We start from the raw sequence: 14,455 nt of genomic DNA on the forward strand, positions 1-14,455 counted from the left end.
ATGAGAGTGAGAGCCTCCCAACGTCTAAGAAGAGAGATAGATCTGAAGATCTTCCGGAAAGAGCTGGCAAATCATCTAAAAAGTATCATTAGGAGGCTGGCCACTCTTACTCTAAAAAAGAGACGCTTTCTTTCTCTTCTGAAGGAAATACTGTGGAAACATCAAAAATGCCACTGAAAACAGCATTGAAACAGTCCAAGACGCAATCAGAGTCTGTCAGATCATGGTCGTGGTCAAAAAAGACCCCGTCGACGACAAAGCCGCCTCAGACCTCGTCAACGAAAGATCCGGTAAGATCTATTCCTTCAACGACGAAGACTAAATCACCTCCGTCGACGATCACAGTATCGCCTCCGTCGACGGCTCCATAGACGACGGCCCCCTTCTCGTCGACGCTCCCACCGTCGACGACTGTTCTATTCTCGTTGACGCTTCCACTTAGACATCGACTACAACGTCGACATTAACATCAGTAATGGCAGCTTCAGCTGTCCCTATGTCTCCTTCCATGGTCATCTCGTCGATGATCACACGGAAAAGGCCTGCTTCACTGCAAGTAACTCCTATTTTATCATCAAAATTAGCATCTACGCTCTCGTGTGCGAGAGGCTACTACCCCTACCCTTCTTACATTTCTCGTTTGCCTTCAAGCCATTTTTTGGAAGAGTCGGAGGATGATGGGCTGTTCAGCCCTGCATGCAGCCCTTCTCAGTTTCATGTTGAATACAATGAGGATGATGAGGAAGAAGAGTATTATGAGCCTTATCAAACAGTGCAAAGGCCTCAATTTTTATTGCCTCATCAGGAACCTGTGATGCAGATGCCAGTAGCGTTGGTACAAGACTTGCCAGCTATGCTGAAAGTTTACCATACTTGTTTTCTGACTGCGTCTGACCCTGTTCAAAGACAGCTTTCTCCTCCAGCTGTCTTGCATACTTCAAGTTCATCTGTCCCGGCTGCTGGGTCTCAAGATATTGTACCTATACCGCAAGACCAAGGGGCACAAGATGATGACGAGGAAACGGTCGCTGTAGAGGGCGAACTCCCTAAATCACCAACAACCATGGATGAATGGGAGGATTATGTAATCCCTACACCATCATCGCCAGTTCCTCAGTCAATTGAATCCCCTCTGGAAGATATCGGAGGTTTTCATGCAGTCATGGAGAGAGCAGCGACACGATTTCACCTAACTATGCCTGTTAACCAGTCCGACTGCTTCCTCTATGATTTTAAGGATCAGAGCAGGAAATCGGTCCATGCCATTCCCATGATCGACCATATCTGGGAAGAAGGCGTCAAGATTATGAGGAACCCTCTTTCTGTACAGGCAATTCTTCCCAGGATTGATAAGAAATTTAAGGCTGCGGATGATTCCCCTACTTGCCTGTCCGGTCATCCTAGGCCTGACTCTGTCATCTCTCAGATCGCTCAGCGCAGGTCAAGAAATCCATCAGCACCGATCACTGCGCCTCCTGACAAGGATGGTAGGAGGTTTGACAATATAGGGAAGAGGTTTACCACCATGGCAGGTGCTTCTTCTGTTCGTCCTGCTAACTCATTGGCAATCCTAGGGAGGTATGACTGCCAAATGTGGTCAGATATGGCTCCATATCTTGAGTTTTTACCAGAGGATAAGAAACAGGAGGCGAGGAAAATTCTCCCGGAGGGGAAAGAGCGGCATCGGAAATGATCGACATTTCCATGGATCTAGCCTCTCTAGGATTCCGACAACTGGCTGGAGCGGCAGTCCTACATCGCCAGGGTTGGCTTAATTCCACCACTTACCACTCGGAGATTCAAAGCAAAATCCTCGACATGCCTTTCGATGGTGATGCGCTCTTTGGCAAGCACATCGATGATGCCCTTCAAGAGATTAAATAAGACACTGACACTGCCAAAGCCCTGGGTACACTTCAATACAGAAGAACTCCTTTTCGAGGTGCCCGTGGCAGAGGGTCTTTCTCCTTTCGTGGAGGATACCAAAATTACCAACCCCAGTCATATCAGAGCAGATATGGTTTTCAACAGCAGCAACAATCTTACAGAGCACCCAATGCTGCCGCTTACAGACAACAGAATAGGAGGAAACAGCTCCAGTAGGGCTGAGATAATGGCAGGAAACAGTGACGTTTCCCCAGCACCTGCAACAATTTGGCCATACTTCAACACCAAGATGCCGAACATTTCTCGTCATTTCAACCAATGGGAAAAGCTGACTTCGGACAAGTGGGTTTTGGCAATAATCAAATTCAGACACACCCTGGAATTTGTAAACCTCCCTCCCCCCCACCCACTTTTAAAGAAGCATCCACCACATCTAGCTCTTCTCAGGAAAGAGGCAAGGAGTATGTTACAAAAAGGAGCTATAGAGAAAGTGCCTCGCTCTCAAGTGGGAAGAGGTTTTTACTCCAGTTTCTTTTCAATCAAGAAAAATTCGGGAGAATGGAGTCCAATCCTAGATCTGAGGAAGCTGAACAAATACCTGCAAAAGAAATCCTTTTGCATGGTTACTCTTGAAGAGATCCTACAGCTCCTAGACCATGCAGACTTCATGACAACATTAGATCTGCAGGATACATATTTCCATATCTCGATCCACCCCAAACATCGAAAGTTCCTCCGTTTTACCGTGGCAGGTGCGCATTTTCAGTTCAAGGTTCTCCCTTTTGGCCTGCGTTCAGCTCCAAGAGTTTTTACAAAATGCCTTGCTCCAGTTGCGGCTCATGTCAGGCTGCAGGGACTGCAGCTTTTCCCATATCTGGACGATTGGCTAATAAAAGCACCGTCTTTTCAGCAGGCTTCAGTAGCAACACACACCTGCCTTCGCATGTTTCAATCTCTGGGACTGTCTCTCAACTCCCAAAAATCAGTTCTTCTTCCGTCTCAAAGAATTCAGTTTCTGGGAGCAGATTTGGACACTATCCAGGACAAAGCATCCTTGTCCACAGAAAGACAATCGCATCTGGTTTATCTAGCGTCAGGCCTCGGAAAAAGAAAGATAAAATCCTTTCTCGGAATGTTGTCCTCTGCAATTCTTTTGATTCCTCACACACGTCTCAGAATGTGACCTATCCAAGAAGAACTGGACAGTCAATGGCATCAAATAACAGGGTTGTTCGACTTGGTGAAGATAACCCCGGCTATGCGAGAGGCTCTGCTTTGGTGGCAGCGCTCCAGCAATATCTCGACTGGGCTTAACTTTCATTCTCCCCCACCGGAATTCATCTTGACTACAGACGCGTCTCTCGAAGGATGGGGTGCGCACCTCCAAGATCTCTGCCTAAGAGGAAAATGGTCCAAAGCATTGTCAAGAATGCACATCAATTTCCTAGAGCTTCGAGCTATTTTTCTGGCTGTACAGTCTTTTCTATCAAGGCTGCAGGGTTCATCAGTTCTCATAAGAACCGTCAACACCACTTGCGTGCATTACCTAAACAAGCAAGGGGGTACTCGTTCTCACATCCTATCTCAGGAAGCTCAGAGCACATGGAAGTGGCTTCTTTCTCATCACCTTACTATAAAGGTGGAGCATCTGCCAGGAAAAAACAAAACACTGGCGGACAGTCTGAGCAGAACATCAAATTCTTGCCACGAATGGGAACTGAAACAGTCAGTAGTGGAGTGCATTTTTCAGATGTGGGACGGACCCAACTTGGATCTCTTTGCCTCCAAGACAAATCGGAAATGCCCATTCTATGCCAGTTGGGATCTGGAGAAGGGCTCTTGGGGAAACGCCTTCATGATGAGATGGACGGGGATTTTCGGCTACGCTCACGCCCCCCCCCCCCCCGCCCTTTCCGCTGCTCCCGAGGCTTCTAAGGAAAATGAAACTGGAACCGTGCCGAATGATTCCCATTGCCCCACGATGGCCGCTTCAGCACTGGTTCACAGAGCTTCTCCTACACTCAGAATGCAGTCCATTTCGTCTCACAGTGTCTCTAACTCTATTGACAATGAGCAAGGGCCAGATTCTGCATCTGCATCCAGACCCTCTGCAGCTTCATGTAAAAAAAAAAAAAAAATTCAAACAGACTTTATTGGGTCACAAAACAGAATACAGTCAATCCCCTTCCCCATTCCTCCGCCCTCCAGCCAATTCAGAGCGTAGAGCAGTGACCAGTCCACCAGACTGATCACAACTGTATAGCATTCACCCCATCAACATCTATGCTACGAGGCAGTCCATCCACAGGATTAATCCACAGCGAGTGTGCGATATAACCAATATGCCCCCCGCCCCATCCCCCAGCAACCCCCCCAACATATCCCCCCACCCTAATCACCCGACAAAGCATGTCGCCAGTATCTATCATAATTACATGTGTATCAAAGCCTCCCCTGCCACTTGTCGGATCCGCCTCCCACATACCACAGCAGAAATTGCCTCAAGAGCATAGGGGGAAGCCTGTTACAGGGTTCTCAAGGGGCCGGGGTCTTATCATCCTCCACCGGATCCCCCCCGTCCCCCACAGCCGAGCGCTTGAACAATTCCAGGAGTGCCAACCATGCCCGGGCCCATTCTTGCGATCTCTCATTTCCACTACGTCTAGCCAGACATAATCTACAAGTCCCCTCACTTCCCGCCCATTTCTCCATTTCCCTAGTGACCCTCTGCAGCTTCATGCCTGGCTTCTGAGCTCACTGAATTTAAGGAGCTAGATTTACCGCAAGACTGTAGGGATATACTTGTAAACGCAAGAGCTCCTTCTACTCTAAAAAAAACTATTCTTTGAAATGGAAACGTTTCTGTTCTTGGTGCTGTGATAATGATGCACATCCCCTGGAATGTTCTCCGGAGAAGGTTGTCCCCTATCTTCTCTCATTAGCCAAGTCTGGACTCATGTTCGCATCTGTTAAGCTGCATCTGTCCGCAATCTCAACTTACAGACGTTCTACTGGCGGTCCATCTCTCTGCTCTAACCGTTTGGTCAAGCAATTTTTAAAAGGTTTCTTCAGAGCTTTTCCGCCCATTAGAGCTCCTCCCCCTGAATGGAGGCTTAATCTGGTTCTCTCTCAGCTCAAGAAACACCCATTCGAACCTGTGCACAAAACTGAACTTAAATATCTTGCCTGGAAAACTGCTCTTTTGTTGGCGCTTACTTCTGCTAGGATAGTCAGCGAAATTCAAGCATTTACTATCAAACAGCCATATTTAATGTTTACCAATGACTGTGTTCTCTTAAGAACGAATCCTACATTCATTCCAAAGGTTCCATCTTCTTTCCATCTTAATGAGCCCATTATTCGACGTACTTTCTTTCCTAGTCCGTCTACCCTGGCTGAAAAGGCTCTACGCACTTAGGACATTAAAAGGTGCCTTAAATTCTACTTTTATCACGAACTGTATCCATCCGGAAGTCGATCAATTGTTTGTATCTTATGGTGGTCAAAAACCAGGTACAGCTGTGTCGTAGTCCACAATTGCAAGATGGATTGCATCAGCGATTCAATTTTGCCATGCTAAAGCTGGAAGCCCTCTGTCCGTGTAGCCTAAAGCTCATTCCACAAGGGCTGTGTCATCATCAGCAGCGCTTTTTGCCTGAGTGCCGTTGGAGAAGATTTGCCGTGCTGCAACATGGAAGAATGTGCACACATTCACACGGCATTACTGTCCAAATCTGGCTACAGAAGCTGAGTCAGCAGTTGGTCAAGTACTGTTATTCACCCTTTCCAATAAGGTAAGCCTCTTTTGAGAGGTAACTATTGTGTTCATGCTTTTGAATGCGATCTCTTTTAATTGTTAATGTTTCTGATATCTCTCATATGATGTGGCATATGTTAAATAGGTATGTTTACAATTATATTGCACAAAGTTTTTAATGTGGTCTATATAATACCCGCCATCTGTTAAGGAACTATGATTTTTTTACTGCTAACTATTCTGATTCAGGCATGTGAATCTATGAAAGATACCCCAATACTGGATAAGAAAACAAGTTACTTACCTGTAACTTCAGTTATCCAGTATTGGTATCTTTCATAGATTCACATGCAACCCACCCTCCTCCCCGGAGAGGTTTCCCTTATTACTATGTTATACTTACTGTCACTTGTGCTACGAAAATCTGAGGGACTTGCCTCTCTGTGGAGTGTTCTAAAGGGTGCTGGAGCCTGATTGGCTGGGTTCCAAATTTGGTTCTTTTTACAAAAAGACAAGGATATGCTAGTGTGAGACTCCCACCTCGCCGGCGGGGATGATAAAGGCATGTGAATCTATGAAAGATACCAATACTGGACAGCTGACGTTACAGGTAAGTAACTCGTTTTCTTTTGGGTTACCTGATTTTTTAAATTATGGAGCATTTATATTGAAGCAAAGTTATCTTTGGTTTAATCATTCCCATCTTAATATGCCTCCTACATGGCTTCTGATAGAAGAAGGGTTGATTCCACCATTTCCTCTACCTGCTTTAACTATGTCTAATACTTCAATATTACTTAATAAATCTATTATTTTGAAATCCACTCAATTAATATTGCATGATTTAGATACCTTAAATCTAAATTGTTATGGCATAATCCATGGTTAAAACTTTCTCGAACTGTACATTATTATCAATCTTAGATTAAACCTGGCATTTTTTATTTTAAAGCTATATATCATAACGCTTTTTATCATTTGATGAACTGAAACAAAAATGTTACTTGCCTCCTTCACATTTTTCTAAATCCGAACTTTTATGTAATTCTATAGTGGATTATTTTTCTAATAGTCCCTCAAATAGTATTTCTGGTTTAGAAATGTATATTCAATCAGTGGCCACTTCATTGCGTGCCGTATCCATAATTTATAAAAAGTTAAATAATTTCCAAGGAAATAATATTAATGTGATATCTACGTTTTGGAAAAATGAATTATCTCAGGCTATATGGAAGAAAATGAGGTTAAATAGTATTTCAGGATGGCTACCTGTGTCCTTGTATCAAACAAATTCTTTAATTCTTTTTTTATTGTTTATGGACTCCTTTAAAGTTATTTCAAGCTAAGTTTTTACCTTTTTCTAGTTGTTGGCATTGTAACTTGAATCCAGGTTCGTTAAAGCACATGCTTTATGAATGTAATTTTGTCGTTCAGTTTTGGAGGGATGTCATCAAAAAATATTTATTTTTTCTGAACCACTGTCATATATTATCTTGATATGTAAATCTGTTGCTCTTTCTATGAATAGGTCTGATTTGCAATATAAACTTTTAGATTTTTTCATCATCAGCTGCCTTAAAATCTATTACTGCAAGTTGGAAAGATGCTTCATTATTATCATTTCATTCATGGTATGCATGGATAATTTTTACTAGAAGAGGTGTAAATCTATATTTATCTGGTGTTATGAATAACAGTGTCACTTGTCGTTCATTTTGGAAACCAATTGATTTTTATATAGCTTTATATTTGTAATTCAATATTTTGAATATATTATTAATCCCTTTATTTATAGTGATTTTATGGTTATTATAAGTAGCTCTGTGATGATTTTTTTTACATTGGTGATGATATGCATTTTTACCTCCCTTTTAAGTTTAATTTTTACTTTTTTTATATTGAAGCGTTTTATAAACATTTTATAGGTACTGTTAATATATCATTACTTTTGCTATAGATATTTTTGTGTGTACCTAGTATGATGCTATTTTTTTCGTCATTATTTTATTACAAAATTCAGTAAAATACTTTGAACATTAGAAATAGTGTGTATAATCTCGGGCCACAGAACCAAGGAGTTCAGCAGACTTTCATCGTGCCGAACCCTTCTCATTTGTGACTCTTCTGCCGCTGCCTATTCTAAAATATCACAGATCCAGGCCTCTTTGCGGATGTGGTTTACTGTTCGCCCAGTGTGTAGCTTTTTGCCTCTTGGCCAGTGCAGTGACTTGAACATTTTTTGTTCTTCTCTTTCTTTCGGACAATGTTCAGTATATACTATTTTATTATAAGAGTTGAGCCGCCTTAAACATATTTACCTATGATTCTATCTATCTTCTCCCAAAAGGCATATATGACTGGGCAGTTCCAAACGATATGTAGGAACTCTGCATATTCCATTTGGCACCTCCCAAATTGCGCTGGTTTGTCTGGGTTGATTTTGTGCAATTTTACTGGGGTGGAGTATGTCATAATGACATAATGATACTGTAGTATTTTAAAGTGTACGGTACTGGACACATAATGCACCTCCCGACACACTCTCAATCACCCTTTGTAAGTTCACTGTCTAAGTAGTCCAGCCACCTATCTCACACTTTTTGGACCGTGACTGGCTTGTCCGTCTGTAATGCTCTAGCCCAGGCATCTCTACTGGGGGAGAGCCAATAGCATTATCGCTGGCATTTACAAAGGGACTTTAGGGAAAGAGGTCCACCCTGGGCTGTACAGGCTAGCCATGCATATTGCAAAAACTGGGTTTTACCAATCTGGAAAGCATCCTGTGCTCCCTCAAAAATTATAAACCTATTCTCGGGATACAAATTTACCATGGTTAAGTAGCACCCATGTGTCCAACTGGCATAGTTGTTAATAATCGTGTAATGGGGTAAATAATACTAAGCGGCCTCTACAGCGCAAATGGTGGTAGTCCCGGCAGTCTCCACCTCAAGCTGTCCCACTGGAGAGCCAGACTCAACCTGATAACCCCGTAGTGGCCACATCAATGGTGGTTCACAGACCTCCTTCACCGGTCTCAGCGTCCACATCTCAAGCTGCCATCCCAACCAGGCCTGCTAATGAATTTTGGAGGCCAGATAGTTCACCCCAAATTCTCCTCTTTGAATTTGGCAGCATGGCTCCTGAGCTAGTGTCGTATAGGCACTTGAACTTGCCACAGGATTGCATAGGCATCCTCAAGGATGCTAAATGGCCGTCATTCCGTTCTGCATATGCCTTCAAGTGTAAGAGATTTTGCGTTTGATGTTCCTCCAAGAACGTAGATTTTTCTACTTGTCAGGAAGCTGTCATTCTTCCCTGTCTTCTCCATTTGGCAAAATTTGGTATGTAATTCTCTTCCATATGAGTCCACTTGGCTGCGCTCGCTGCCTACAAACAATTTCCTCCACAAACCTCTTCTTTAAAAATCCCAGTGATCAAGGACTCTCTTTTAGGGCTAAAGAAGGTTTTCCCTCCTATTAGACGTCCTTTCTCTCCATAATCCTTCTACCTCTCATGCAGGCCCCTTTTGAACCTATTCAAAAAGCGTCCTTACAGCATCTCAGTTGGAAAACAGCTTTCCTCGTAGCAAATACATCCGCTTTTAGGGTTAGCGAAATACAGGCATTATGTTCTCACAAGCCCTACACTGTCTTCCACTCTAACAATGTAGTTATAAGGAGCCTCACCCTAAATCCTCCCCAAAGTACTTTTGGACTTTCATGTTAATCAGATAATTTTAATGCCAACTTTATTTCAGCACCCTTCAACCCCGGTTGAAAGAACTCTTCGTTCCCTAGATGTGAGGCAGGTCTTGAAGTTTTATGGAGACCAGACTTGTGACATATGTAGATCAGACCAATTTTTTTTGATAAATTATGGCCTGGTCCGTACAGGGTTAACCACTTCCAAACAATCCATCTCCTGATGGATAGTGTCTTACATTCTCTTATGCTGTCAAAAAGCCAACAGGACCTGATTAGCTAGACCTAATGCCCATTCTACTACAGGCAAAGCAGCTGCTGCGGCTTTGATGAGATCGGCAAAGCAGCTGGATGGAGGTCATTCACCAAGCATTACTGTTTGGATTTGGTTGCTCGAGCTGATGCTCAAGTAGGGCAAGCTTCCCTCAGAAATATATTTGCTTAATTCGAGCCTATTGTCATTCCTCTGTTTTCCATCTCTCTTGGTGAGGGATGAGCTTGCTATTCTATTCAAATGCTTATGACTATCAGTGGAGATCCCCCTGCGAGAGAAGAAATGGTTTCATACCTGTAACTCCAGTTCTCTATTAGGGGAATCTCCATTGAAATCTTAAGCTACCCACGCGTCTCCCCGGTGGACATAACTGAGGATACTATTGGGACTGCCTATCACTAACGCATTCCTTCAAACGAAGTGAGGCAACTGCCACCTAATAGGCATGATGGGAAACTGGTGGTCTTGGAGTCATTAAAAGTGCAGGCACTATTTTAAACTCAAATAATGGCAGCCTATGGGTCTACACAGTCCTGCTATGCTTCTACGTCAACACTGTTGCTTTTCATGAGCACCAGTGAAGGACACATTTATTTATGGTAGGCATGGGGAGATTAATTTATTTGCCCAGAATCCCAGGATGTTGAGCTGACGCCGAGACGCAAACCTGGTTCCACAGCTACTAAGAAGGCAGCTCTGGCCATTACGCCACATCCTATCGCAACTGGTTCTGTTTTAGACAGCGCTGACAGAAGAAATGGGCTGGTGCAGTCTGCCTCCTCACGAGAGCCCTGGCACTTTTTTTTGTTGTTGAAAATATCTTTATTGAGCATCAGACAACAATATTTAACAGTTACATCTCGCATTCATGCGTCATCTGTGCATTTTACTGAGAATAATCCACGATCTGGTATCCCACTTACAAAGATCCGCCTCTCCATCGATGAGGTACAACCTTTCCAACATTGTCAATGGTTATAAGCAAATGAGATACCCAACTAGTAACTCAAGTGGTATGTACTACACTTACAGAGAGCACATCAGTATAATATACAATTCAGCCCCACCCCAACAACCACCCCCCTCCCCCCACCCCCAAACTAACTAAGGACATTGGTGCCGCTGCTCGGGTGGGCCACCCCCGCCGATGTAACTGCGGCAGGCGCTCACCCAGCTCCGATACCCCCAACTGGGGGGGGGTCTGCCCTCGCACTTTTTTTTTTACCTTAATTAACCACTGACCGCTAGTGACCGGTGGGCTCTCTTTATTGGAAACATTTTGGAAAGCCTCTGGGTGTGCAAAGTTTCCATAAACCATTCTTCTAGGAACACTTCATTGAAGGTCCTTCCACTCCTGTTTGAGTCATTTCCCTATTCTGGTAGTCTGGCTAGTTGGTGAGGCAAACATGTTTTTCAAGGATTTATCTTTTTTTTGTAGTGTTGCAATTTGTTCCTCCGTTTCTGTTACTCGTTCTGCAACTTTCTGCATATCCACCTTCGAGAGGTTAACCTTGCTCGTTATTGTGTCTATTTTTCCTTCGAGGGCTATGCGAGTGCCCTGTATAGCTGCCATAATGTCAGACAGTGAAGGTTCCAGGCCCTTTTCCTGCCCATACTGGTTCCTCCCTAATAGAGCTGTCTTCTCAGGGAGTGGCATAATTCATTTTGTTGAATTGTGAAGTTTTTACAGCCCTGTCTTTGGTCATTGTGGTCCTTTCAAAACACTGCAGTCGGCTAAGTAAGTTTCACTCATGCTGTGTATAATACGCAACGTGCATTCCTGGCAGAAGTGACTCAACAGGTGCCACCAGGCAGGCGGAACAATGAAAAAATAAGACCAGGGCCCACCTGGGCATGCAGGTTAATTCTATTAACCCCGCTAGTCTGCGTTTGCACCAGAATACTCCTCATGCATGGAGTTTAACTGAATGTTCTCTTTTTATTTTATAGATCATTAAACAGTGTCAAGTGATTTTGAATTTTCTGGCTGCTGAAGGTCGGCTCAGTACTTCGCACATAGACTGCATCTGGGCAGCAGCACAGGTAAATGAATACCAAGACCAGAACGCACTGTTTTAATATTTTGTTATAGACTTGTTCCCTTTGATTCATTGCTTTTGGATTTTGTTGTTTTGCAATAGTCCTAAATGCTCATAGCTCCACTAGTACTTCTACTTAATAGCCTAATAGTACAAATTAGCAAACATCAAAAATTACTGGGACCATTTGCAATCAGTTTGTGAAGCAAATTCTTAATCTGTTTTACATACAGGCATTTACAGAGACAATAACTTCATGTTTGTATTATAATCAACTAATGATTGATAGCAAACAGTGCATCTAGTGCTGATGGTGCTGTGTGATGCACAGTGCAAGGTCATAAAGTGGTTTATCAATTGTAATGAACACACTATAAAAGAGGACCACAACAGCTAAATGTTTCTTTAAGCGAACTAGCGATTGTGAAAACAGGGTCAAATGTGCAAATAACTAGAGTTTATTAATTTGGTTGATTGGGATTTTAGTTGATGCTTTCGGCGCTTAGGCAGAAGTCCATGTGTTATCATTAATGATGAGTTTTTTTGAGTTACCGATCTGTCAGGGATGGTTAGCCCTGTTGAGACTGATATGTGGTCTCATTTCTCAGCCTTACTTTCTCGATCACTACTTAAGAATTTGCTTGGGCCAGCCCTTCCCACTTTGCCGACAGCCTCAGCAGTTCTAGATGAGAACTGATTAACTACTTTTCCAAGTCCTTTTTTTTATTTTTGGCAAACAAGTACATATAGTTCCAATGATTTCTCTTTATTGCATAACATAAGTTGTGTGCAACCGAGGAATCCAGTGAGGAATACAGTGACCGTTCTAATTTCTCATTTTGTTTTTAAATTCTAAAGTACCTGTTGTGGGTTACATTTTAGCACTAATACAATTCTTTCCCAACTACATTATTTCTATTGCGTACCTCATTTTTTATTGGCACCTGCCAAAGAACTACCTTGTTTTTATTTGATAAATTGTGATTCATATCTGTTGTAATGTCTCTATATGCTGAACTCTATGAATGCTACTTAAAAAGATGTTTTTGGTTAAATATTAGAAACATTGTATATATCTGTAATATTCAGATGGACTGTACCATCTATACAAAGAAAAACGACTCTTATCCACCTACTTTTCTCCAGCTTGCTGCCCCCACCACCCCACCTCTCCCTGCCCTATTCACTCATACTCTTCACCATGTACTGTGAGGTCACTCCCAGACGTGAATAGCTATTGTTGAAATCCCAACAAGGCAACTCAGACCCAAAATTTTAAGCACCCACAAGTGCCTGGGGCAATGAAGCCTTTGGAGTCCTTTGTCAGTTTTACAGTCAGTTGCCCACATTGTTCATGAAATTCTCTCTCCTGCCCATGGGCTGTCTTAAATAGCTTGTCAATCCCCAGTAACCACCAAAGATGTTTACTCTCAGACACACCCTAAGGAAGAATCTGAATTCCCTTTCAAGCTAGTCTCTTTTGTTTTACCACAGTCGTAAATGGAGATGAAATTACCTTTACAAGAATATGATGGTTCTTTTTGGTACAAAGGACTCATCAACAGTATATATACTCTTGGACACAATGTTTGCTTGGGCCTACAACTTCCTCAGTTCCATCCACTAACTCATTCCAGAAGTGTGGAAGGTTGGGAGTTGCCCATATTACCATATGTAGGTTTTCCCACTTACCCACAGCCTCTTTAATATAGTCTTTCATCATGGGATTTTGCTTGAGTCTCTTGTGGGTATAGTACTAGTTATACAAAGTCTTAGAGTTTCCATTCCTCTCTACATGCCTAAATAAGTTGATCAACCTTAACAGCAGGCCCTCCAACTAGTGGACCTGAGCGTGTGTCCGCGTCTGTGCCCGTACCCTTTCCTGTGCTCGTACCAGCATTTACAGCTTACAACATTTGCTCACTTATGCGATCATTGGTCTGCCAGATTACTGAACACTTGCTCAAATTTGAAATCCTTGCCAAACCGATAAAACTGGTGAGTCTGTTGACTCGTCGTTTTCTCATTGTATTCTCTGTTTTCATGGTCCTTGACGTGCCTCTCCCCTCCGGGGATCCTGCTCCCGCTTTCAACTTTGCTGCTGTTTCTACCCCTCACACTCACCTGCAGAACTGCGCATGTGTGGGGCAGCTGGTGGTGGTCTGCAAGTGAGCGGGGGATGTAGTGAGAGAGGGGATAGTAGCTGGGGAGATTCAGGAGATTGAGGATTTCATATAGGACTATTTGGAGCTTGAATGGTGGCAGCAACTCAGCGCTAGTAAGAAGGCCAGAGAGAAAGGAAGGAAGGAGGGACACTGGGGATGCGACATCCAGCGTGGCTTTCAGGTTGTAGACCTCCTACATAAAAAATACGTCTGTCTATGTAACGTTCAATTCAGCAAAGATGCAATGAGCTTTGATAACAGAAGAACTTGAGTTCCAAGCTCAGTAATAAATTCCCCTTTGTTAAAGGGATGAATCCCAGTGTGGACATTTTTGAAAAATGTGCTCTTCTTTGATTCTAAGCTGCATTTTACATGTTAGTTAAAAATACTATGAATACCTAATTTATAACACTGATAGTTTTATTACAGTATACAGTAATGTCTGCACACCAAACAAGCCTATACACTTCGGGAAGCCGTTGGTTTGAAGGAGCTTACATTTGTTTTACTGAATAACCTTTAGAAAAGATCTAATGTATACTCATCATTAGCAAAATTCATTCAAGTGTCAGAAACATCCATAAAAGCTCAAATAAAACCTTTGTAATAACTTTTTCAAGCGTACGGCTAGT

At 42.9% G+C, this 14,455-nt stretch overlaps 1 protein-coding gene across 1 annotated transcript in view; it reads left to right on the forward strand.

Annotated features, from left to right (window-relative positions):
- The window catches only part of USP34 (ubiquitin specific peptidase 34), a 2,509,780-nt gene that overhangs the window by 183,294 nt on the left and 2,312,031 nt on the right, over positions 1–14,455 (forward strand). The window contains exon 10 of the mRNA XM_085612349.1: positions 11,570–11,662. Coding sequence (XP_085468475.1) covers positions 11,570–11,662 — 93 coding nt within the window. The remainder of the gene's footprint in view (positions 1–11,569; positions 11,663–14,455) is intronic.

The sequence above is a fragment of the Triturus cristatus genome, chromosome 6 (genome assembly GCF_964204655.1).
Source record: "Triturus cristatus chromosome 6, aTriCri1.1, whole genome shotgun sequence".
Taxonomy (NCBI): domain Eukaryota; kingdom Metazoa; phylum Chordata; class Amphibia; order Caudata; family Salamandridae; genus Triturus; species Triturus cristatus.